The 27101-nt window shown below is 46.2% G+C and overlaps 1 protein-coding gene across 1 annotated transcript in view; it reads left to right on the top strand.

The window, feature by feature from the left end:
• PDE1A (phosphodiesterase 1A) overlaps positions 1 to 26837 on the top strand; it is a 229843-nt gene extending 203006 nt beyond the window's left edge. The window contains exons 13-14 of the mRNA XM_075831158.1: positions 887 to 1074; positions 26346 to 26837. Of these exons, the coding sequence (XP_075687273.1) occupies positions 887 to 1074; positions 26346 to 26398 (241 nt within the window). The 3' untranslated portion in view covers positions 26399 to 26837. The remainder of the gene's footprint in view (positions 1 to 886; positions 1075 to 26345) is intronic.
• The last annotated feature ends 264 nt before the right edge of the window (positions 26838 to 27101 follow it).

The raw sequence follows: 27101 nt of genomic DNA, 5'->3' as shown, positions 1-27101 counted from the left end.
CCTCTTTACAACGCCCACTTGGTCAAAAGTTAAAAAACGCCCAGTTGGTCATTAAGAAACTAATTAGCATAAATCAAAAATTGCTCATATCTAGCTAAAAAATGATCATTTTTTCAAAATAAAAAACAGTGTTATTATCTACATTACAGCGCCGATCAGATTATGTAGGAGTCAAAAGATAGAAAGTATCGAGGCACTCACTGACTTTGCAACAAATTACTTTTATTCAGGATCTTGGTCTAGGATGTGGAATAAGCCGCTTATTCCACATCCTAGACCAAGATCCTGAATAAAAGTATTTTGTTGCAAAGTCGGTGAGTGCCTCTATACTTTCTATCTTTTGATATCAAGTTATTTGGGCTGTACTGGTCGATGAGCACCTCTGGGGCAATTTCACTGCCGTGATCCATCAAAAAAGGCCATTGGAAAACTCCATTCAAATATTTACTGGTTCAACAGTGCCAGCCTTTTCCTTCTTCCTTCTATCTAGATTATGTAGGAGATAGGGCACTTATAATGTGGTGACAGAGCCTCTTTAACAAAGGCTCCACCAAATTTTCTGCTGCAATTCCGTTACATGTGGACAAGCCCTAATAGTGTGGATTCTTGCCACAACAATATATGCACATGAGCAGTGGTCACCAACCTGTGGTTCTGCCTCCCTCCAGCTATCGTGAAACTACAACTCCCATCATTTGGGTGTATTTGTTTTTTTTAAACATGGACAAATATCAATGTAAAACTCTCATATAACAAAGCTCAGTTGTCCAGAAATCTCGTTCGTTTATCTGTATTACAGTATCTGTGTGCAGCCAGAAATTGGAATATTAGTAATTTATCAATCGTCAGCAATGTGTCTGTAAATTGCTTTTTTTTTCTTTTGTAGTCTGAATAATTCTGATTGTGGACGTGGTACTGACACACAGAGGAAGACCAGTGTGCGAACATCACAAACAGATGGAAGCTCTACAATAGATTACTCTTTGGCAAATGTAGACTTGCTACATTTCAAAAAGAATTTGGTTGAAATTATTCAGCAAAACAAAGAGAGATGGAAAGAACTGGCAGTACAAGGTATTACTAATACCAGTATGAAGAAAATGCTAAATCTTCTAATTGTGCCATACATTCATCAACAATAGTGGCTAAGCCCTGCCTGCTGCCACTACACAAATATATATATATATATATATATATATATATATATATATAAATATATAAACACACACATTTTCTCCGTATACTCTGTACATATTTGAGTGCAAATAGGGCTGCATTTCAGTATCTGCGTTGTGGTGCAACGATTAGACTCCCTGTTGTTCTACTCAACCGAACTTGTGTGACCACAGAACCCTGGCTCAGTAGAACGGCGCAGGGTGGGGGCGTTTGGTGGAGGTGGTTTTTATCTCAGTGAAGTTTTCAGACAGGCTGCTGAGTACTCATGGTAGGTTAGTTAGTCTTCCTGTTTTGTAGAGATCACTTTTCAGGTTGTGCTGTGTACACTGAGGGCAGGTTCAGCAGTCAACTCCTTATCATGAGAGGGAGGATTAGGCTGGATTCACACGAGCATGTTCGGTCCGTAAAGGACAGAACGTATTTCGGCCGCAAGTCCCGGACCGAACACACTGCAGGGAGCCGGGCTCCTAGCATCATAGTTATGTACGACGCTAGGAGTCCCTGCCTCGCTGCGGGACAACCGTCCCGTACTGTAATCATGTTTTCAGTACAGGACAGTAGTTCCACGGAGAGGCAGGGACTCCTAGCGTCATACATAACTATGATGCTAGGAGCCCGGCTCCCTGCAGTGTGTTCGTTCCGGGACATGCGGCCGAAATACGTTCCGTCCTTTACGGACGTAACATGCTCGTGTGAATCCGGCCTTACAAGGAAAACTGGAGGCAGATAACACAGGTCCACACCTTTCTCAGTAGGTGATGAGGACAGCTCAGTCCATCCTCCCTCTTATTATGCAGGGGCACAGAGCATGCTCACAACACTTTTCCATATTAGTCATTGATTTGTTTTCTTATGTAATGGTTGATGCTGTAAAGCTAATTTTTGCACCTGCTGTTTACAACTCAGACAAGATGGCTGCCCCATCAAAGCATATTATAAAAAACATGTTTCTATCTAATTATACCAGTACAAAAAATAGTTAAACAAGGTGATACCATCTCTTTAGGTCAATAATCTGCTTAAATTATCCTTTGCACCCTTGTGTTGTCTGCACAAACCTGTCCCTCTCTTTTATTACAACTCACCTAAATATTTGGTATACCGTTATTTTACACCCATGTACAAATGCTACACATGAACTATAATAGGGAGACAAACGTAAAACTATAATGGTCCTCTTTGTACTTGGGGCTTTTGCTGCATCACCCATTTAATTTTGGTTTGTCTATACAGGAGAGAAGTATAGGGTTCATTGGGGGATGCATTTCATTGGCTGGGCAAACAACATTAATATACGGCTATGTTCACACATGGCGTATTTATTGCAGATTTTGGTGTGAATTCCACAATACTTGTGGATAGGATACTCAATGCCTTATCCACACGTAGCAGAAAAAATCTGCATGCATCTCAGGCCATGGTGCAGATTTTGTTGCTGTATTGTCATGGATGTTCTCCATGATTTTCATCCTTTGCAATGCAAAGGATGAAATATATGGCAGATCCGCAGCAAAATCTGTGTGTAAAACATTAACATTTTCCAGTGAATCTGTGGCGCAAGCAACCCTTAGAAGCTAAACAACCAGAGCAAACTGGATTTTTTTAGTTATCTGCCCAATAATTTCAAAAAGATATTGGCCCACATTTAGGGTATGTTCACACAGGCTGTATGCGCTGCGGAAAAGTCTGCAGTATGTACAAACCAGAACACGTAGGGATATCTGGCCAAAATATTTGCACCAAATGAGGTGCGTATATTCACTTACATTTTCCATTGCGGAAAACGGTCGCTAGACAAAAAAAAAAAAAAAAAAGACCTCTCAGGCTGTTGCCATAGCAGCGCGTCCCTGCTCTTTCTGCTGTTCTGTGTCTAGGCGCCCTCCTGTGATGATGTTTTATTACATGTGACCGCTGTAGTCTCCGATTGGCTGCAGGGCTCATATGTGATGAAATGTCAACACAGGGGGCAGACTGGACACAGAGCAGCTGGAAGCGCAGGGACGCGTTGCTATGACAGCGCCGTTGGAGGTATTATAGGCTTTTTTTTTTTAATAACCTGTGTAATTAGCTGCGAATACGCAGAATAATCGCAGAAAATTCTTCTAACAATGGCATTTGTTGCTTAATTTGACTTTCCCAGCGAACTCAATGGGAAATTCTGCAAAAAATGTGCAGCAAATTCGCAGCATAAATTGGCGTATAATCTGCACCCCATGTCAATACTGCCCGTTTTCTGTGCGGACCTAATCTGCAACGTGTGGATGAGATGTGTTCAAATCAACTTTGCTGCTACTGTAATACGCCAAGGTTTTTTTCAGTAAGATTGGTGATTTCTCAATTATGAACTGCTCATTTCGGGTCCCATCATTGCATTTCTGTTCGGTTTTGTTTTCTCCCAACCATTCAGATGTGGACTTGCTTTGTTGTTTCGTATCATTGTCTTGCTGCCGAACCTAATAACCCTGAATCTTCAGCCAATGGACATACATGCAGATATTGTCCTTAAGAATTTTCTGGTCCCTTTGATAAAGGCATGTTAGTTGTCTAGGTGTCGAGACGGCAAAGTATCTCCACAGCATTGCTAGAGCGCTACCATTTTTGACTGTTACTATTATTGACGGTATTATGTTCTTGCTTTGGAATATTACTGTATATATGCATAATAATTCTGCATTGGATTTTGCATCAGGATCCGCCAAGCAAAATCCGCCATGTGAATATAGCCTAAGGGAGCAGTTACATGTGGTAGATTTGGTTTCAGAAATTTTCTGCGGCTGAATATGGAACTTGCAGAAATCCATTCACCTGCCACAGAAACAACCCTACTGAGATGAATGGAACTGATTTGCAGTCATATAAATTTCTGTAACAAAATCTGCCATGTGTGAATCCCCCCTAAGGCCAGGATCACACACACAGTTTTGATGCAGTTTTTGTGGTGGTTTTTAGCCACATTTTTTGAGCCAAAGCCAGAAGTAGATCCATAAGAAATGAAATGTATAACGAAAAGACTGATTCTTCTCCTTACATTTGTATCCACTCCTGTGTTTAGCTCAAAAACCTGAGCCAAAAACTGCCACAAAAACTGCCACAAAACTGTGTGTGTGATCCTGGCCTTATGGCAGTGGCGTAACTACCGCCGTAGCAGCAGTAGCGGCTGCTACGGGGCCCGCGGCATGAGGGGGCCCGTGTCGCCCGCCGGCACGGGCCCCCACCATGGCCGGAGGCTCCGCTAGCAGCTGCTATGGTTGCTACAGCGGGACGCCACTGAACAGTACGGCAGAGCAGGGAGGTATCTCCCCGCTCTGCCATTAACTGGTTCCCGACCGCTGGCTGTATTTTTACGGCCAGCGGTCAGGGTCCTTAAAACCCGAGCCCTAGACTTTCTACGGCTCGGGTTTTAACATGCTGCCCGCGCGATCGGGCAGCTGAATGTCGGGTCTCCGGCTGTCAGTGACTGCCGGGGACCCTGAGGAGAGGATAGAAGCAGCTTTTGCTGCTTCTGTCTTCTCCGATCACTTGTACACAGCGCTGAATGCGCGCTGTGTACATGACCTTCCTAAGTAGAGTCGTGTGTTAATGAACCTTCCCTTACCCATCTTATCCCTCCACCCCCACCTTTAGGAAAGACACGTGACACCGAGGTTGGATGTGAAATGGCCACAGCAGCCGTTTATTAATTTCACAGTTTTATCAAAACAATTTAAATCCGAAACATTCGGATAACTAGTTAGGAATCCACCAGAGAATTCCTCCTAATAATTCACTTGACCCAACATGGGTCAGAATCGTACATAACAATTTAACGTTAACATTAACCCGAGCAGAGGAAGTCCTTGAAGCCCCTTCAGATGTTCCTTTTTAAGAACACACCGAATTAGCCATCTGCAAACCACCAATTACCTCCAGCCGTAAACCAGCTCGGAAGCACCGTTCACCTCTGCAGATGGCTCCAACCACTAGAAGTCCACTTCAAGGGGATAACACCCGATGAAGCCCTCAAGTGATATACCGACCACTAGAAGTCCACTTCAAGGGGATAACACCCGATGAAGCCCTCAAGTGATATACCGACCACTAGAAGTCCACTTCAAAGGGATAACACCCGATGAAGCCTTCAAGTGATATACCTTCTACCAGAAGACCACTTCAAAGGGATAACACCCGATGAAGTCTTCAACCATGTACCTTTTTTGGGGGACGCATACCCCCGATGCGACCCCCCCACCATTTTGTACTGACTGGCCTCAAGGACTCCCCCCGCCAGCTGCCATGACAACAGAACCTACTCCGGGAAAAAAGGAAAAACATGTTAAATAAGCACACAAAACAAAGACAACACTCATAAACGGACGTACATAAAGCCCCACAGGGGTAACAAACAAAGGGCGGGAGGGTGGGAGCTTGTCTCTCCCTGTGTTACTCCTCCCGCTGCTTCCGGCTCAATGCCGCAAACAGCGGGAAGCTCAGCAACGGCCCCCTGACTCCTCCTTGTCCCTCCTCCACCTCCTCCTAACTCTCCCTCCAACTCTCCCTTACCTATTAACCCTTTCCCTACCAGTGAGGTCATGGAGGCTTCCCCTTAAGCCCTGCAGGCTGCGTCCAGCCTCTTCTTGACCTTCCTAAGTAGAGTCGTGTGTTAATGAACCTTCCCTTACCCATCTTATCCCTCCACCCCCACCTTTAGGAAAGACACGTGACACCGAGGTTGGATGTGAAATGGCCACAGCAGCCGTTTATTAATTTCACAGTTTTATCAAAACAATTTAAATCCGAAACATTCGGATAACTAGTTAGGAATCCACCAGAGAATTCCTCCTAATAATTCACTTGACCCAACATGGGTCAGAATCGTACATAACAATTTAACGTTAACATTAACCCGAGCAGAGGAAGTCCTTGAAGCCCCTTCAGATGTTCCTTTTTAAGAACACACCGAATTAGCCATCTGCAAACCACCAATTACCTCCAGCCGTAAACCAGCTCGGAAGCACCGTTCACCTCTGCAGATGGCTCCAACCACTAGAAGTCCACTTCAAGGGGATAACACCCGATGAAGCCCTCAAGTGATATACCGACCACTAGAAGTCCACTTCAAGGGGATAACACCCGATGAAGCCCTCAAGTGATATACCGACCACTAGAAGTCCACTTCAAAGGGATAACACCCGATGAAGCCTTCAAGTGATATACCTTCTACCAGAAGACCACTTCAAAGGGATAACACCCGATGAAGTCTTCAACCATGTACCTTTTTTGGGGGACGCATACCCCCGATGCGACCCCCCCACCATTTTGTACTGACTGGCCTCAAGGACTCCCCCCGCCACAGCGAAACAGGCCTTGACCACCTTAAGCCTGTGAGTTCCGCCACACCACCACCGCCCTTTCTATTCCTTCTGCTATCGCCAAGCTCCAAAGATCAATGCCAACCTCGGTCAGATGAACCCCATCACCCCTCCAGAAGTTCCCCACTCCTGACTCCAAATCCCTGTGCCGCACACAAATGCCCCCGATTTTTGCTACGAAACGGGACACCGCCCGATTAACTTTTAATGCGAGCCTTATTGACTCTTTCACTGACCTAGCCAACCGCCAATGTTTCCTCGGGACTATGTCCGACCACACTATCACCAACTTGGGATAAGAAACCCACAAACCCAACATATCGTGTTTGATATCCCGCACCAACTCACGCAAGGGGCAGACTCCCAAGTCATCCCCACCCACGTGCAACACTAAGACCTCCGGAACCCTATCAAGCCGGGCCTATGTCTGGAATTCTGCCAACCCCCTGCTCCATGACATACCTCTAAATCCCAGCCAATGCACAACCGCATCCTGTCGCGGAATGCGCAACTGGCGACCGTCCGGGCACGTACGAATGACCCAGTGCACGTACGAATGACCCAGCAACCACACCAAACACGGAGGCGAATCTGAAATGGAAAACAATTAGACACTGCCATACAAAACATTTTTTAAGCGTTAACCACAACCTCATAACAAATGGAGCGGACATAGGACTTAACTCAGTTGGACTCCCAACGACCAATGCGCCGCACCCCTTCATCATCCAACCCCCAGCGCCCCGCTGCAGTTGCTGCGCCAATCCTGAAGGAATGAGATGAATATGAGCCCGCCGCGACACCAACCGCCGTCAGACATTCCTTAAATACATCTCCAAACTGAAACCTGGACAAAACGACCCGTCCACATGGCGTAACAAAGGCAAATCTGGAGACCCCGCTTGCGGCTTAAAAAACCCTGCATGCACTCTACTGGGCACATAACCGACCCCGGGAGGGCGAACAAAACTATCAGCTTACCCTTCCCTACTTGGCTAAGCAAAGCAAACGACACAGGCCTTCTACTATCCGCCTCCCCTCTACCTCGGCCCAACCCCTTCAAAGCCTGTAGCACCAAAAATTCCTTAGATACATCTTGAAAGCCTCGTAACTTGAAACCAAACGCCACCGCAGATATGAACCGGTTCACCTTTGCCACTGAAAACCCCGCCTCCCAGGCGTCCCCTAACCAGTACAAAAGTGCCACCAACCTGTCTCTATCCGTATTGACGTCACCCAACTCTCTTACCCACTCCTCCCACTGCCTCCAACAAGCAGAATAAGCACTCCACGTCGTGCGCGCCAAAGACCTTTGTATCAGTTGTTCTACGGGACCGAGACCAGATCCCAAAGATGTTCCGGACAAGCCAAACCGAGACGTTCCGCTCCCAGTGCCAATTGCCGAAACCGGTCCCACTGCGAGCGAGAAAGAGCATCAGCGATGCAATTCCGTACCCCCGGCACATGCACCGCCACCACCCACGCGTTCAACGACAAACATACCAACACTAAATGTCGCAACAATTGAACTACAGGAGGAGAGGACGCCGTGATGTTATTAATGGCCAGCACCACCCCCATGTTGTCGCAGTAAAAAAAAAACGAACCTTCTTATCCCTGACCCTGTCCCCCCAAATGGTTGCCGCCACCACGATGGGGAACAGCTCGAGCAGGGCCAGATTCCGCGTGAGTCCGCTGGACACCCAACTAGCCGGCAATTGACCTGCGCACCACGGACCTCCCCCGTAAGCTCCAAAACCGCCCGCCCCAGCCGCATCCGTAAAATTATTCAAATCACTCGCACTCCCGCCGTTGCCGCTGCCAACCGTCTACCAAACACCCTCCCCATTGGCATAATCCGGCAGGCGAAATTCAACTTCCCCAGCAGCGACTGAAGCTCCCGCAGCGTCATTTTCTTCAGTCTACAAGCCCGCCGTACCTCCAGCCTCAAAGCACCCAGCTTATCCGCAGGGAGACGACACTCCATTGCCACCGAATCTATTTCAATTCCCAAAAAACAAATCGTCGCTACTGGGCCCTCCGTTTTTTCTGGCGCCAAAGGGATCCCAAAATCCCTCGCAACCTTCTGTAGTGCATAAAGCAAATTACCGCAAACCGGCGAACCCCCCGGGCCAACGCACAAGAAATCATCTAAGTAATGGATCAACGAGTCGACCCGGATACTCCCCTCGCTACCCACTCCACGAAGCTACTAAACGCCTCGAAGTACGCACAAGAAAGGGAACGCCCCATCGGAAGGCACCGATCCACATAAAAGGCCCCATTCCAAAGACAGCCCCAACAGCCGTTGGCTTTCTGGATGAACTGGCAACAACCTGAACGCCGCCTCGATTTCGGTTTTTGCTAGCAGCGCGCCCGGGCCCGCAGCCCGCACTAACCCCACCGCCTCATCGAATGAGGTATAGGCTACGGAGCACAACTCGTGATCTATCCCGTCGTTTACCGACGAACCCTTGGGATACGATAAGTGTTGAATTAAACGAAATTTTACGGGCTCACGTTTAGGAACAATACCCAACGGGGACGCAACTAAATCTTTTACTGGCGACTCAACAAAAGGCCCTGACATGCGACCCAACGAAACTTCTTTTAACAATTTGTCCGACACGACCTTGGCATGCGAGTAAGCCGATTTTAAATTCCTCCGCGTAACCGGAACCTCATAAGGAGGCGGGGAATAACGAAACCAACACGAAAACCCTCGTAAAGCAACTTAGCCGCCGCCCTGTCCGGATACTCATTTAGATAAGGGGCCATCTTTTCCACCCTCACCGGTGACACCCCCTTGACCAGCCGCGGAGGACTGGTTCCCTGACCTCCTTTTCCGCATACATTTCGCCGCCCCGTGTGATGCACCATTACACTCCGAACACACGTGCTTGAACTTGCACGTGGCCCCGAACTTGCACTGGCCTTCATTAAATTGCCAGCAAAACCCTGCCTTTCCCCCGCCGCCTTGTCCAACCTGACTAGACTGGCCTCCTTGGCCGGCGCTCCCGGGGAAGGACTGCCTAACCGGAGCCGTAACCCGTAACCAGAGAGCAATATCCTTCTGGTCCCACCGAATCGCCGGCCGAACCGCTTTTCGCTGACGGAATTGCTCGTCGTATCGCAGCCACGCCTGACCCCCATACGCCCTATGAGCCTCCCCAATAGCATCAAAATAACAAAACAACGCCGAACAATTTTCCGGCGCCTTTTCCCCTATCACACTGGCTAATATGGCGAACGCCTGCGACCAATTAACGAACGTCTGCGGGATAAGCCTATACCGCCGCCGTTCCTCCTCGTCCTTTTTACTCTCGTCCCGCTTGCTCTTATCCAAATTAAATTTAGCGAGCGGCAAGAGAGAAAAAATCTCTACATATTCGTCCTTCCAGATCCGCTCACGCACCTCCTGCTTTAAATGCGCCCCCAACGGACCTTCGAAACACACATACACCTCCCCACGAGCGCGATCATCAATACGCACCCGATCGCCATCTTTTTGCGCCTCGGTCTGTACCGACACCGCGACCGCCTCTCTAACCGCCGTTACGGGCCGCGCTTGTAACAATCCCCCTTCCCTGGGACCCTCCCAAACTACCGCCGGGGACACTTCCGTGACTACCGGCGCCACCGCCCTATCTAGGCGCCCGACCAGCTCTCTCAAGCAACCCACTAAGTCTGCCAAACCCGCGCCATCGCGCCCGCCCGCGCCACTACCGGCCACCGATGCGACGCTAGCAGCCCCCCCGCCGATACCCGACATAAAAATCGCTGGATATGACAATGATGGAGTTATACACTCACCGGGCTGCACAGGCGCTGTGTTCCCGTCAGCCGGACCATCCTGACCTCGACGATACACGTCCAGTTCACCTTCCTCCAGCTCTTCTCTCGCCGACGACTGTCCATCCAAACGACATCTTCGGAACGGGGATGAGGACGCGCTGACCGATGGGCCGGCAACCTGCCGCCCGACCGCCGGGACCCAGACTTCCGACCGGACCTGTTGCCTCGACGTCGCTGCAGATCTAGACGTCCGTCTCGCTGATCCTGAAGAAGCCTGCCCCCTGGCCGGAACATCACCAGGCGGGGCGGCCGTACCTTGTCCTCCGAATCTTCCATCCGATGGGGGAGGGGTGACAGGGAGCCCGGCCTGCGACTCCCTGCTTACCGCCGGACCCCGTCGCGGCTTGGGATTCCTGCCAGGACGCAGGGCCTGGGAAGGGGCGGTCCTCCCAGCTGCCTGGCCTGCAGCGTCCGAGATCGGGCTCCCTCTGCGACGCCGTGTCCGCGGGACTGCCTCAGGACTGAGGCGCTCTGGAGGTCGGGACCGCCGGGAGGGACGGGTCGACCCGGCCTGAGTCGCCGTCACCCCCGGCAACGCTCTCAGCCTGCTCCGAGCAGGAGCGGTTGTTGCCGACTCCCCCCCCGCCGCCATAGTAATGCTAGTAAGGGGGCCGGGGGAGGGGAGCCTGTCCCCTGCAACAGACCCCGAACGCCGGGCCTGGCGTGGCGAAACGGCGTCCGGGATCCTAGTTAATGCAGCCACGGTCTCCTCAAGCCATCCGGGACCGTGGTGCACATCAGCGGCACGCAGCCGCTCTAATAATACGGCCTCCGACATTGTTATAAGCGCGGGCAACGGGGAGCTTGTCTCTCCCTGTGTTACTCCTCCCGCTGCTTCCGGCTCAATGCCGCAAACAGCGGGAAGCTCAGCAACGGCCCCCTGACTCCTCCTTGTCCCTCCTCCACCTCCTCCTAACTCTCCCTCCAACTCTCCCTTACCTATTAACCCTTTCCCTACCAGTGAGGTCATGGAGGCTTCCCCTTAAGCCCTGCAGGCTGCGTCCAGCCTCTTCTGGAATAGAGACAGCAGCAGCAGCGGCGCTGTCTCTATTCTTGGCGGTAATCATGTGACTGGTCACATGATCGCCGGGTGCCGTTAGTGGCAGGCTGCTGCTGGGTCTTACTAGACCCAGCACAGCCCTATTAGTGACAATCGTCACTATGAGAGGGCTGATTTCCCCTGTAACTGGGGCTGCTGTGCAGCTCCAGTTACAGTGAAAAAACATGGTGTAAAAGAGGAAAAAAATATATAAAAGTTCCCCAAAGGTCTTCTTTGACCTTTGGGGGACAGACCATAGTAATAAAAAAAAATAGTAACGTAAAGTGCAAAAAAAATTTAAATTATAAATACACATAAAATACCCACCCCAAAAAAAAAACCATTCCCCCCGCCAATCATTGTTGTAACGCTAGCGCTGACCCAATTACCCTAATATAGACATGTAATATATAAAAATTTACGGTAGACAATGACGATCACAAATAAAAGGTCTATTTTAGGGTAAAACTATGTTATTACCCAAAAAAAATAGCTGAAACGTAAAAAAGCTTATTTTTTTACTATTATTTTCAAACTTTATGAATAAAAATTCTAAAATAGCAAAAAAGGTGTTTATAAAAACGATAAAAAATGAAACCTGCATTGTCTATGGAAAAAACGTCGCAAAAATCACGTCGTTATCCCAACAAATAAAAAAGTTATAGCCATTTAACTAACACGTGCTAAAAAGGGCTAAACGGTGTCTGGTCCTGAAGGCGCAAAATAGAGCAAAAGACATGTATCCCCTATCCATAGGATCTCCACTTGATCTCCACAGGACAGGGGATACATGTGTGATCGCTGGCATTGATAGGGAGAACGGGGGACTGAAAGTCCCCTGAAGTTCTCCATCACAAACCTCTGACTTCCGGGGTCTGTGTCGGCAGCTCCGTAGAAATGAATGGAGCGCCGGTCGCGCTTGTGCGCATGCGTGACCAGCGCTCCTTTCATTTTTATTGAGCTGCGCAGACGCCGGAAGTCAGAGGTTAGTCATGGAGAAGTTCAGGGGACTTTCAGTCCCCCGTTCTCCCTATCGCTGCCATCGATCACTCATGTATCCCCTATCCTGTGGAGATCCTGTGGATAGGGGATACATGTATTTTGTAGGACACACTGTAGGTCGCATTTTTTTGGGAGGGGGGACGCTTTATGGCGTTCCCTACAGGGGGGGGAACGCTGTATGGCGTTCCCTACAGGGGGGTTGCTGTATGGCGTTCCCTACAGGGGGGGAGCTGTATGGCGTTCCCTACAGGCGGGAGCTGTATGGCGTTCCCTACAGGGGGGAGCTGTATGGCGTTCTCTGCAGGGGGGCTGTATGGCGTTATCTACAGGGGGGCTGTATGGCGTTCTCTACAGAGGGGGGGCTGTATGGCGTTATCTACAGGGGGGGCTGTAAAAAAGGCACTATCTACAAGGGGGGGGGGGGTTGTGTGACACCCAGGGGAGGGGGGGGCCCCAGTCAAAAGTTTGCTATGGGGCCCAGTCTTTCCTAGTTACGCCCCTGCTTATGGGAGTTTAGGAGCTAACGGCATACTGTTTTATATTGGATTTACATGCTCGCCCTAGTGGAGGCTACAGGCAGCCAGAGTGTTATCTTTCAAATCTGTGTCTATGCAGGGGATTTGTTGCTCTGTATCAGAAAAATAGAGCTTAAATGGTATAAAGGGGTATTCTGGTCACAAGAAGGTTATCACCTATTCACTGTGGCAGTGCTATACCGCAATTATTCATTACATAATACATTATTGTTGATATTATTAGTAGCAGTAAATGACTAAAGGGAACCAATGTGCGCTAAACACAGCAGCACCCAATATCTCAGCTCCACTAATGGTTTGCTACCATGCTGTTTGGGTCCCAAAGTATTGTCTGTATACATTTTAGCAAACCCTCAGCTGTGAGAAGTATGTTGCTGGCCAGTGGCGTATCTACCGCTATAGCAGCCGTAGCGGCTGCTACGGGGCCCGCTGCCTGAGGGGGCCCGTGTCACCCGCCGGCACGTCCCGCCCCCATGGCCGGAGGCTCCGCTAGCAGCTGCTATGGTTGCTACGGCGCGACGCCACTGAAGGGGTTGTTCCTACAAAAGACATGCATCCCCTATCCACAGGATAGGGGATACATGTGTGATCGCTGGGACGCCCAGCGAAAAGGAGAACGGGGGAGCGAAAGTCCCCCGAAGTTCTCCATGACAAACCTCGGACTTCCGGGGTCTGTCTACAGCTCCATAGAAATTACTTGCGCACCGGTCGCGCTTGTGCGCATGCGTGACCAGCGCTCCTTTCATTTTTATTGAACTGCGCAGACGCCGTCATGGAGAACTTCGGGGGACTTTCGGTCCCTCGTTCTCCTTATCGCTGCTAGCGATCCCGTGGATAGGGGATGCATGTCTCTTGTAGGACAAACTATAGGCCATATTTGTTTTTTTTTGGGGGGGGGGGCTATATGGCGTTATCTACTGGGGGGTTCTGTATGGCGTTATCTACAGGGGGGGTTCTGTATGGTGTTATCTACAGGGGGGTCTGTATGGCGTTAGCTACAGGGGGGATCTTTATGGCGTTATCTATAGGGGACTCTATATGGCGTTATCTACAGGGGGTCTGTATGGTGTTATCTACAGGGGTCTGTATGGCGTTCTCTACAGGGGCGTCTGTATGGCGTTATCTACAGGGGGGTCTGTATGGCGTTAGCTACAGGGGGGATCTTTATGGCGTTATCTATAGGGGACTCTATATGGCGTTATCTACAGGGGGGTCTGTATGGCATTATCTACAGGGGGGTTCTGTATGGTGTTATCTACAGGGGGGTCTGTATGGCGTTATCTACAGGGGGGCTGTATGGCGTTATCTACAGGGGGCTGTATGGCGTTATCTACAGGGGGTTTGGGGGCTGTAAGACGTTATCTACAGGGGGCTGTGTATGGCGCTATCTACAGGGGGTGTCTGTATGGCGTTATCTACAGGGGGGGCTGTATGGTGTTATCTACAGGGGGATTTGGGGCTGTAAGACGTTATCGACAGAGGGCTGTAAGGCATTATCTACAGGGGGCTGTGTATGGTGCTATCTATAGTGGGCACTGTGGTGGAATCTATAGGGAGGCACTATCTACAAGGGGGGGGGGGTTGTGTGATACCCAGCGAATGGGGGGGGGGCCCAGTCAAAAGTTTGCTATGGGGCCCAGTCTTTCCTAGTTACACCCCTGTTGCTGGCCATACACATTACATTGGATCTGTTTACAATCTGGTGCCTATTTGTTCTCAAGGATTTAAGCATTGGGGTGAATAGCTGTTTAATGTGTATGACCAGTTGTACTGAGTGCAAAGTTGTTTCCATTCACTGACCGTAAGCAGATATATTTAAAATAGTGCAGAATTCAAACACAAAATATATTAGAAAATGTGCAGAACTTCTCATTACAGCAATGAAGTCCTTTAACAATGCTAATAATATAGCAATAAGCATTTTAAATGTATTTTTTTATGTATTTGGTTACAAATAGATCTAATTGGATACATAAAAAAATAACTAATTTTCTAAGCAACACATTTTACGTGCAAAGTCATGTGACCTTTTCCATGCAAAGTCATGTGACCTTTTCCATGTAGATAAAAACTGGACATTAAATAATTAGGAAGGGGAAACGTCATGGGCTACATAAACTAGAGGATATGGTGACAGCTTAGGTCAAGTATGACTAGAATCATTATAGTGTCTGTCCTGTTATTCTGTGAACCCATCCTATATGGCATTGTGATGACTGCCCTATTGACCAGGTCTAAATACTCCGCAATTACATGTTACTTTAATGAAGAATCAGTTACATTGGCAGAGCAAAGCAATGTAGGGCACCAATACAGACATTTCATAGGAACTTCATCAATAAACAATGTTCAATAGCTGAATAAATAGTACAGAATGTTCTAGCATGTGGGATTAGCATAGGATACAAATGTAATAAATGTCAGAGACAGATCATAGAAAGATCAATTACTCTCAGGCTTTCTGACTCAATGCATTATGTAATAGGGTATAAACATTACTAGGGGCAATGTGTCCCTAGAGGAGTAGCATCATGCTGAGGTGTAACTATAGAGGTTGCAGTCGCATCTGGGTCCTGGGGCATGAGTGGGGTCAAGGATCACTGTGCTAATTGAGGGAATACCAGTGTTTATTCTCTGTGGTGTGACATTTCTGTTTATTATCCATGTACTGTGACATCACAGCCTTAATTATCCTGTACAGTTGTGTGTTTATTACTTACCACTGTACTGTGACATCACTGCATTAATTATCCCAATGCTATGACATCACTGTGTTCATTACCACCACGCTGTGATAACAACTACATCATTCTCATCATCCTTGTATTATGGTGCTGTTTTTCTTATCCCTGTATTGTGAAAAACGGGCCCCAATGATTACTGTACTGCAACGTCACCATGACTATCCTCGAGCTGTGACATCACTATCTTTTTTATCTTTGCACTGTGACATCACTATATTTATTATCACTGTTGTGTGATATCATTGTGTGTGCATTATCCAGGTTCTGTGACTTAACTGCAAGAATTATTCCTGTGCATTGACATCACTGTGAGCATTTTCCAGATCATAAGAATATATGAGGTGCAGAGGTTGCATTAACATCTGGGAATTGGTGCTTAGATAGGCTAATAGTTCTTCTGGCACATAAGAAGAGACCAGTTCTATAAACTGCATATACATTTGGAAGGCCCTGTTACAGATATTGCATCGGAACCTTATAAAATCTAACATCAAGTTATAAACCAAATTTTATTACACAATTTGTATTCAAGACAGTAACATATTTTCCATATGGCAACACTAAAATCTTTAGTGGTCTTTTAGTACATTACTGGTTTGTGATTATAGCATTATATACACAGTTCAGCCATAACATTAAAATCACCTGCCTAATATTGTGTAGGTCTCCATCATGTAGCCAAAACAGCTAGGGCCCACAGTATCAAGGTATGGACTCCAAAAGACCTCTGAAGTAGAGATGAGTGAATAGATTTTACACTAATCGAATTTGATGTGAATTTCACAAATGTTTCAGATTAGGCAAAATCCGAAACTTTGGGGGTTGTGGCGCATGAACCGTGGCAAAAACTGGCCACCATTTAAGGGCCTCCTTCACAACAAATTTTTATTGCCTTCCGACGGAGGCATATGTTGTGAGTCCTCCCACTTTAAAGGCATGAACTCTCTCCATTCAGTTGTGTACATGCTGCTAGGGGTAATGGGCGGGCTGTGGAGAGCTGTAGCAGCCAGAGTCCTACATCAGGATTCAGAGAGATTTTCCTTTCTTAATCCTGATGCTTTGTCTGGGGACTCAGTCCTAAGGGTATGTTCACACGGCTTATTTTTTGCAGTTTTTCGGGCCGTAAACGTCCGAAAAATCAGTGGCAGAACACCTCCAAACATCTGCCCATTGATTTCAATGGGAAAAAGGGCATTCTGTTAAGAAACGCCTGCGAAAAAGTGCATGTCACTTCTTGAGACGTTTTTGGAGACATTTTTCATTGACTCTATAGAAAAATAGCTCCAAAAACAGCCATGAAAAACGCTAGTTTGAGAAAAAAAAAAGTCTGAAAATCAGGAGCTGTTTTCCCTTGAAAACAGCTCCGTATTTTCAGACATTTTTTGCTAAGCGTGTGAACATAGCCTAATAGTTACGTCAGCACCTTCCCGAGATCAACTTGAGTATCTGGCCCTGGGGAACCTCCTGACATAACTTTCCTCACACAAAAGCCTCATTGGATCAGGAACAAGCTGCTTTGTATCTCCCCCCGGGGAAGCTACGTTACTGGAGCCTCCCTGGATTATCCCCAGTGATGTAACTTTCCATATATGTAGATATAGACTGTGGTACAGATGACAAGCCATACGAGAGCAACAGTCTTTCATGCAGGAAATACAGTTAAAGGGGTTTCCAGGATGTAAACTCTGTAAAAAAATTATAATATACTTACTTAACTTATTGATTTTGCGCAATTTATGCACCGCTACTTCACACTGTTCCTGGTTCTTCTTGTTTACAAGCTGCTCGTAGTGATGCATATCTGATGTCAATAAAGACAGTGGCGTAACTACCGCGGTAGCAGTCGTAGCGGCTGCTACGTGGCCCGCGGCTTGAGGGGGCCCGTGCCGCCAGCCGACACGCCCCCCCTATATGCCCGGTGGGGCCGCTAGCAGCCGTTATGGCTGGTACAGCAGTAGCGCCGCTACTATGGGGCCCGCACTGCTGAGCCTCCAACAAGTATTGGCCGGGTGACACAGTACCTCTCATGCCTGTAGGCGTCGCTAGCACCGGAGGGGGCCCCGGTGCTAGCGACAGCCAAATACATGCATTAGCGCTGAATGGCCCGACCATCCAGCGCCTTACAATGACGCTGATTGGCTAGTGGCGCGATGACATCATCGTGCCGCTTCCATGCTTGAAAGGCGCTGATTGACGGGGCAAGTCATTCTGCCCCACCAATCAGCGTCATTGCACGACGCTCGTTCAGCTCCAGCAGACCTGCTCAGAAGAGAGCAGATCTGCATCGCCATCGAACAGCATGGGAACGGGATCATGTGAGTATGTAAAGTTCTGTTTTTTTTCTCATAAAACTGTGAGTGGCTTTATCTATAGTGGGGGCTCTATCTACAGGGGGGCCGTCTATATGTGGGCCACTATATACAGGGGGGTCTATATGTGGGGATGTGGGGCACTAGCTACAGGGGCGGTCTGCATGTGGGGATGTGGGGCACAATCTACAGGGGGGTCTATATGTGGGGATGTGGGCCACTATATACAGGGGGATCTATATGTGGGCCACTATCTACAGGGGGGTCTATATGTGGGGATGTGGGGCACTATGTACAGGGGGGTCTATATGTGGAGCACTATATGTGAGACACTATACAGGGGTGGGCTATATGTAGAGCACTATCTATAGGGGAGCTATTTTTTTAGGGTACTTTCTATAGGGGTGGACTATATGTGGGACACTATATACAGGGGTGGGTTACCTGTGGGGCACTAGCAACAGGGTGGCTATATGTAGGGCACAGTCTACAGGGGTGGGCTATATGTGGGAGACTATATACAGGGGGAGCTATATGTGAGACACTATCTACAGAGGTGGGCTATATGTGGAGCACGATCTATAGGGGAAGCTATATGTAGGGCAGCAGAAGGCTGGCTTAGTGGTTAGCACTATTGCCTTGCAGCTAAGGAGTCCATATGTGGGCACTATCTACAGAGGGTTGTATGTGGGATACTATCTACAGGGGCTTCTATGTAGGTCACTAGCTACAGAGGCTCTATGTGGGTCCCTATCTACAGAGGGTTGTATGGGGGTACTATCTACAGGGGGCACGGTGTGTGTGACAGTGTATAGTACTATTATAATTAGAGACACAGTGTATGGCGCTATTATAGTTAGAGGTTCAGTGTATTGTGCTTTATTTTTTATTTATTTATTTAGAGGTGTTGAGAATTTTAACTTTGTTTATAGGTGCAGAAATGTTTTAAAAGTGAGAAGCTGAAGACATCTGAGCGGAAAACTGCAGAAATGGGTCATGGCCTGTAGAAATCCATCATAGATGTCTGGACCAGAGGGAGAAGAAAAGAGCTAGAATCTGAGACATCACCGGTGAGTCACTTAATGTAAATGTTTATTCTGCCTCTAATCAGTATTGTAGTCACTGTGTGATCTGCAGCGAGATCATGGTGGTATGATTTTTTTTGTGAAACAGCATCTCCCAGCATATCCTCACCATTGTTCGGGCCATGCTGGGAGCTGTAGTTTTACGCCATACAAACCTATATGGCAGGGGTTGCACTAAATTGAGCTGTATTTGTTCTGGTGTTGTATATATGTACTGATCTTGGTTCTGATGCTGTATGTAAGTACTGAGCTTGGTTCTGGTGCTGTATATATGTACTGAGCTTGGTTGTAGTGCTGTATTTATGTACTGAGGTTGGTTCTGGTGCTGTATTTATGTACTGAGGTTGGTTCTGGTGCTGTATATATGTATGGGCTTTGTTCTAGTGCTGTATATATGTACTGAGCTTTGTTCTGGTGCTGTATATATGTCAGGGCTTTGTTCTAGTGCTGTATTTATGTACTGAGCTTAGTTGTGGTACTGTATGTATGTCAGAGCTTGGTTCTGGGTCTGTAGTTATATAGGATATATTTATAATAACAAAATTGCAGGGTAGATGGTATTGTTCTCAATTCATTGTATATTTAATGGGAATCTGTCAGGTAGTTTTAACCCCTTGAACCGCCGCCATGTGGTAATACATGACCTGACAATACTTCCAAACATTCCCTTGTATTTTTGTTTTTTTTCAGATGCAGCAAAATCCACTTTTAAAACGGCACATACTATATACTAATTACTCATTAGAGGGTCATGGGGCGGTGCCGCTATCCTGAAGAGTCACATAGTCCTGACTCCAAACCCACCTTCCCATGTTTGAGTGACATCTCCCTGGCTGATACAACTTTCTCAGATGCGCCATTGCCTTATGGCACTATACACAAGGGGGGGCTGTGTGGCACTATACACAAAGGGGGGCTGTATGGCACTATACACAAGGGGGAGCTGTGTGGCACTATACATGGGGGAACTGTATGGCACTATTTACAAGGGAGAGGGCCGTGGCTCTATCTACAGGGGGCTGAGTGTGGCACTTTCTACTAAGGGGGGGCTGTGCTGCACTTTCTACTAAGTGGGGGGCTGTGTGGCACTGTATACAAGGGAGGGGGGCTGTGTGGCAGTATATATAGTGAGAGCTGTATAGCGCTATATACAGTGGGGGCTTTATGGCGATATCTACAGGGAGGCTGTATGGCACTATCTACAAGAGGGAGGTGGGGGCGCTATCTACAAATGGGGTGTGACACTGTCTATAGGTGGGGCTATATAGCACTGTCTGCAGGGGGGCTGTATGGCACATTCTACAGGGGGCACTATTTATAAGGGGGGCTGCTTGTGGCACCCGAGGGGGGGGGGCCCGGTCAAGAGTTTGCTATGGGGCCAGTCTTTCCTAGTTACGCCACTGAATAAAGACCTGCTGTGGAGATGTTTCGTCCGTGCCTAGGTCACATCACACTGTAGTGATTGACCTCCATGGTGACCTGATGTCTGTTTGACAACAAGAAGGATCAGGAGCAGCCGTTTAGCAGATTTAATAAAGTAGGCATAAAAAAATTACATTTACATCCCAGAAGACCTCTTTAACCTTTTAAGAACATAGTCGTGTTTGGTTCTTAAAGGCACCATGGAAAGATAAATTTTTATTTGTTAGTGGTGAACTTTAGTTTAAAAGTTTCAGGCTGCAATCCTCAATCTTTCATTTATTTTCAGGCTACCTGATATATCGTTTTACAATTTGCTCATAGTTTTAGATTTTTCTAATATTGATGGGTCCCTCCCAGTAATACATCCTGGATGTGATTTTTGGTAATCCAGGATGCTTCTGCTTTCACAAGCTCTCATTTACTAGCACAGCTTCATTCCTGTACTGCTTTCTCCCTCTACAGCCCATAAGGGATCTCTTCTTCCTTGTGCTCACATGATGCACTGCCCTGGGACTCCGGCCCTGGGGATCCTGACAGTGGGATACGTTTTGGCCAAAATACAATGTGAAGGGATCCTTATTATGCTGTTAAACCACTAAAGTACAGGAAATGACAATAGTGAACCTGTCACTAAACCTGTCACTAAACTTTAAGGCACTAAACCACTAGCATGTCTTTATACTGCTGCAGTTTAGCGTACCAAACATTCCACTCTCAACACTGTCCATTTTAGCATTTTGTCTAAAAGAAGTTATAATACCAAATGTACTGGCTTCGACTTCATCTGACCACTAGGCGTGAAAATTTTTCTTCTTGGGCTTAACCAGCTAAGCCAGGATGAGGCATGGTCCTAACCAGTGGTTGATATTCATGCCAAAAAATGGACGTGTAGAGTACTGTCAGTGCCACCAGCCATAGTGCCTCCAGTACTAGACAGTCTCTATACCAGCTACTGTGCCCCCAGTCTGCCCAACACTTAGCTTTTCCATAATTCCTGCACCTCTGCCAGAAGAAGGAAGTTAACTTGTAATAAAGCGCAATATAAGAGATAAAAGCTGGCCTGTGTTAGGTTGCTATGGGTAACAAAGACAGTCTTCATGAAACTCACCCATTGTCTTCCTGAATGAAAAAATATATATATCACAGGACAATTGTACTGCCCTGCAGGATTTGCATAGTAGCCAACATTTGCTTTATTTTTTCCAGGGACACTTAGGGTGTGGCTTATCTGGTGGGTGTGGCTATTTGGGCATGTCTTTCTTCCAAGAATTTCTGCATTGAATTAAACAACCAAAAATTTGGTGGCCAGTATATCTCTCTGGTTATCTGCTTGTATACAGGCAGGTGATGTCACACTCAGTGCCCCTTGTAGATGGTGCCCCATACTGCCCCCAGTAGATATTGCCCCACAGTGCCCCCTGTAGATAGTGTCAAACCCCCCCTATAAATAGTGTCACACTGCCCTCCCTGTAGATAGTGCCACACAACCTTTTTAGATGGTGCCACAGTGCCCTCTGTAGATAGTGCCACACAGCCCCCTGTAGACAGTGCCACACACCCCCTTTTTACATAGTGCCACAATGCCCCATGTAGATAATGCCACTGTGCCCCTGTAGATAGTGCCACATGCCCCCTGTAGATAGTGCCACTGTGCCCTCTGTAGATAGTGCCATACACCCTTTTTAGATAGTGCCACAGTGCCGCCTGTAGAAAGTGGCACACACACACACCCTTTTTAGATAGTGGCACAGTGCCTTCTGTATATAATGCCACAGTGCCCTCTGCAGATAATGCCACACCCCCCATAGATAATGCCACAGAGCCCTCTGTAGATAGTGCCACACACTGCCACCTTTATAGTTAGTGCCACACTCCCCCCTTTATAGATAGTGCCACACAGCCCCCCTGTAGATAGTTCCCGTATGCCCCCCAAATAAATAAAAATCTGTACACTCAACTAGCCCCGTTCCCGCGAAGAACGGAGCTCCACAGTCTCCTGTAATGCTGCTTATGAAGCCCCGATACAGGATCCTTGCATCGACTGGCACGATCCAGTGACATCGCCGCGCCAACATGCAGGATGCATGGCTAATGTGGCCTCTAGCCTAGGGAATGGCAGAGCAGGCTTCCTTCTCTGCCATAGTATTCAACTGTATCTGTGTCCTGAGGATGCATATACATTTGAGCAGGTCAATCACCAGTTCAAGTTGCCAGGACACGGTCCGGGACAGTAATTTGCCAGGATTGTCTCTGTAAATTGAAGACCGTCCCGGCAAATTCGGGACTGTTGGCAACTATGGATTTGGGATGCTTGTGAGGCATGTGCACTGGCATGGTGTCTGATAGTTTGAGAAAGAAACGGACTAAGGCCTCATTTATCCGTATTACGGTGCCAAATCTAAAACTCTAAAACTCCAATTTCATACAGTGGTTTCTTTATTATGTATTGGTCTGTGAGATGTGGGTTAGGCCTCTTCAACAGATCCAGTACAGTAATATGACTTCAATTAAAAAGAGAAGACATGGGGCAGAAGTGAACAGAGCCTTTCCGAGGTATTCTCCTCAGAATCACTGCTTCTAGGGGAGAATATGGCACCCATTGCTTCTAGGGGAGAATATGGCACCTCATGGAGTCCCATGAGGCACCAAAGGCACAGCATGTTGCATGGTTCCATGAACACAACTTGTGACAGTACTAAACCACTTGTACGGAAACTGCAAGTGATATCACTAAAGGAAGATTTGAAGCAATCAAGTCTTGGCTATAATTAAGACAATTACTACTAAATTAATCATTATTGTAGTATGATCATGTGTAAAGTTATTAAACAGTGATGACACATAATAATAGATCATATTCCTGGCTTGACACATGGCCGTAAAATCTGTATTAGAGATAAAATTTCCTTTCAAAAAGAAAGAACTTTAAAGTGACATATGGCTCTATAATTAGTCTTCTTAGACGTGTAGATCGTAGACTTTAGGCAGAAGGAGAGAGTGTAATGAGAAACCATCAATGCTTCAAGGCTGGTCTGGAAAAGTGCAAATCTCTCTAAAGAGATTCTCTGGCATTTAAAGTTATAGGCTAATGTGCTTTGCTGCAATTATCAACGAGACAAAAAGCCATCTGCAGTCCATTAGTGCTCGAAGAATACACATTGATATGATTGATAAGGAGTCAAGTTACCTCTTACCTTCTGTGAGCAAACTACCGCGTATTGCTGAATCAAATGGAAACATTTTACTTGAAGAATGCTAGATGGAAAACCATTGATGTCATTGCTGCATCTTGTCCCGAAAATAGGACCATTTTCAAATAATTTTGTTGAATTTGATTAACAACGTGAAATGAGATGTTAAAGTTGTTTTCTTAAGAAAAAACAACTTCCTAGAAATAAGTCCTGAGATGAACCGGATAAAATTGTTCCTGTTAAATCTATTTTTGGACCAAACATGTTGTTGTGAGTTTACAGAACTTTAGTCACAGTTGATGCAGCCCACGCAGTCATTAGTATATACAAAATTACAAATTGCTCAATGGGGCAAATTTAGTAATATCGTCTAAAATAAAGACAGCAGAAATCGAGAGTAGACAGGCAGAAGATGTGCAAAATGTATCATCGTGGCGTACGCTATGCGATAGATTTGGTGCATCTCTAATTCACGACACCAATTAATAAATTTGCTGCATTTTAGAACTCCATTTAGGCACACACCTTTTTCTAGACACTGAAACGTGTCTGGTATAGGGCAAAAAGTATATAAAACACATAAGCAAATCGGGTACACAGCATGTATGCCAGTTTTCTCGCACAATTTTCTTACAGCACTGTCTGTTATATGTACCTACGGTATATTTTTTGTGATATAGCCTATTAGTTGCGGCACTCATATTGCGCTCTGAGCTAGGAGTGCTGGGTATTCATGAGCTGCCGCTCCACACGCCTGCTTGCCGCTGATTTACAGCTTTCGCCTAATGTACAGTAATAGTGAGAAAGCTGTCAATCAGCAACAAGTCGGCGAGGGGGAGCAGCAGCTAATGAATATCGAGGACTCCTAGCTCAAAGACAAAAAAAAAAAAAGAAAGCAGATAATTTTTTCTAATCTCAGACAACCCCTTTAAGAAATTAATTTTTTAAAGCATTACCCAAAACTCACAACGTCTATGATAATCCCACTTGTGTAAAGTCTTAATATTCATTTCAGCCAATCTTGGTTATCTTGGTCTCTTAGGCTTTGTTCACATCTGCGTTTGGTGTTTTTGCATTGTTCTGAGTCATAGGAGCAGAACAGCAAAAATACAGAAAGTGCCGGATCTATTGCGTGAATCATCGTTTATGGGTGACGGAGGCCGTAGGGTAACATCACAGCGTAAACACTGCAGAATTTCCACAATGGATTTAATTTCATTGCGGAAAATCTGCAGTGTATTATGGTAGTAGCAGAGTGGATGAGATTTGAACAAACATCCACCGAGAAACCGTTCATAAATTTATCTGCGGTGCGTTTTTTTGATCAGCAGCATGTCTATATATGCTGCAGAATCGCTGCTCTTTTGTTGTGGGTTTTCCCCATTAAATTGAATTTAAAATTAAGGTCCTGCCCAGCACCTCCCATCTGCATCATTAACGTCAGCACCAGTGAGTGCCTTGCCTAAAAAGAAGCTTCTGCCAATTCTCTGACAACTTCCGCTAGGACGCCAGAACAGTCACCAGATGCGCATGCGCACTCACCGCCCCTCATAAGTGTTAATCGATGTACTAATATATTTGAAAAGCCTACGGGAAAAAAGCCTAAAAATCGGACAAACCGACACCTTGGTGCATTTAAAAAAAAATTTAACTGACCTAAAAAATGGAAGACATAAAGGAAAGAAAAGCCACAAAAAAACACAATATTTGTCATGCATTTAATAATTCCCTTTAACCTACGTTCAAAAACCTGGTTTGCATTTGGACCTACACCCATCAGAATGAGCAATTTGTAGCAGTTTAGAAAATACTGTCATCGTACATACTACACGAGTTCATAAAACGGAATGGAGGAAATGTATCCCAAGTATTGTAGGGAGCATGCATTTATAAGTCTTCGAAAATTGGGTTAATTGTAGCGAATTTATAAAAATGGTGCATGTGACATGATATATTTGGCACAATACAACGGCCACATTGTTTTTTACACTTTTGTCTTCTTTGTGCCACCTCATTGCTGGCATACATTTACACAGATAATTGATGCCAAAAAATTGCACTCTTAATAAATTTTATTCCTAAGCCATGCCCCTTTTTCAAGACATCTTCTAAACTGTTCGGGTAATTTCATACGGAGTTTTTTTACGTGGAAACCGCGTCGGAAAATGCGCCAAAAAACTTCCGAAAATGCCTCCCATTGATTTCAATGGGGGGCGGAGGCGTTTTTTTCCAGCGAGCGGAAAAACCGTCTTGCGGGAAAAAGAAGCGACATGCCCTATCTTCGGGTGTTTACGTCTCTGACCTCCCACTGACATCAATAGGAGGCAGAGAAAGCATATTTCGCTGCGTTTTTGCCCATGGCACTCAATGGATGCGAGTGAAAAACGCTGCGGCAAACAGCGTGCAGGCAGATCAAAATCTGCCTCAAAATTGCGAACGTAATTTTGAAGCAGAATTTTCTGCCTGCAAAAAACTCAGTGTGAACATGCCCACAAGTTAAGCACAAAAAGTGTCTCAAATAATTAATACATTCGTACACACCATGTACTCCCATTTTTGGTGAAATTTGTGACAGAATTGTGCTGCATATCCATCATTGTTTTCCAAGTTTTACAAATATTACTTTTTTTCATTTTAGAAAGAAATTCTAAATCAATAAACAACAATGAAGAAAGTCCAAGAGAACTTTGAAATCTGTCTTTATGGACTGTGGAAAACCATAATAATCAATGGTAACCGGAGGCAGGTTCCAAGAGGTAGCACAGAAGACAACAAGAATTTATGACATGACTACGTTGACACTGGAGAAATAAAGGCCTGTATACATTTATCTTCAGATTTAATTATCCAAGATTAGAAAACTAGGAATGGACACAAATCCAGACACGATCCATGCAGTAAAATGATGGGATTTTTGTAGTAGATTATAATTTATGAATATATCACATATACACAAGAGCATGTAAATATCAAGAACATGTAAATAGTTTGTTGACCTATGCACTCGTTTCCTTTATAATTTTTCCAAAAACTTTGACACTAGGAAAATCTGTTTGTTTTTCTTGGTTTTTCCCTGTGGAAATCATCTTTTCACTTTTTAAGACTGTTAATAAAACCTTGTTCATTTTGATTGGTCTGGTTTTGGTTAATAGAATTGCCATATACATGTATAAAAACTGTCATCTTAAGTTTTCGTTGTGAAAAATGGCATTAAGTTTACCAGGCATGGACCAAATTCACTAAATCGGTGCAAGGAGACTTTGGTTCACATTCTATGGGGGAAATTTACCAAAACTGGTGAAAGGGAAGAGTAGAGCAGTTGCCCACAGCAAATATTCCACTCCCAGCTCTTATTTTTCTGAGGCCCAAGGAGTGGACTCACATACAGAAGCCG

Source organism: Rhinoderma darwinii, chromosome 6, assembly GCF_050947455.1.
Source record: "Rhinoderma darwinii isolate aRhiDar2 chromosome 6, aRhiDar2.hap1, whole genome shotgun sequence".
NCBI classification, from domain to species: Eukaryota; Metazoa; Chordata; class Amphibia; order Anura; family Rhinodermatidae; genus Rhinoderma; species Rhinoderma darwinii.
The sequence above is the reverse complement of the archived record's forward strand: the minus strand, read 5'-3'. Positions and strand labels throughout refer to the sequence as shown.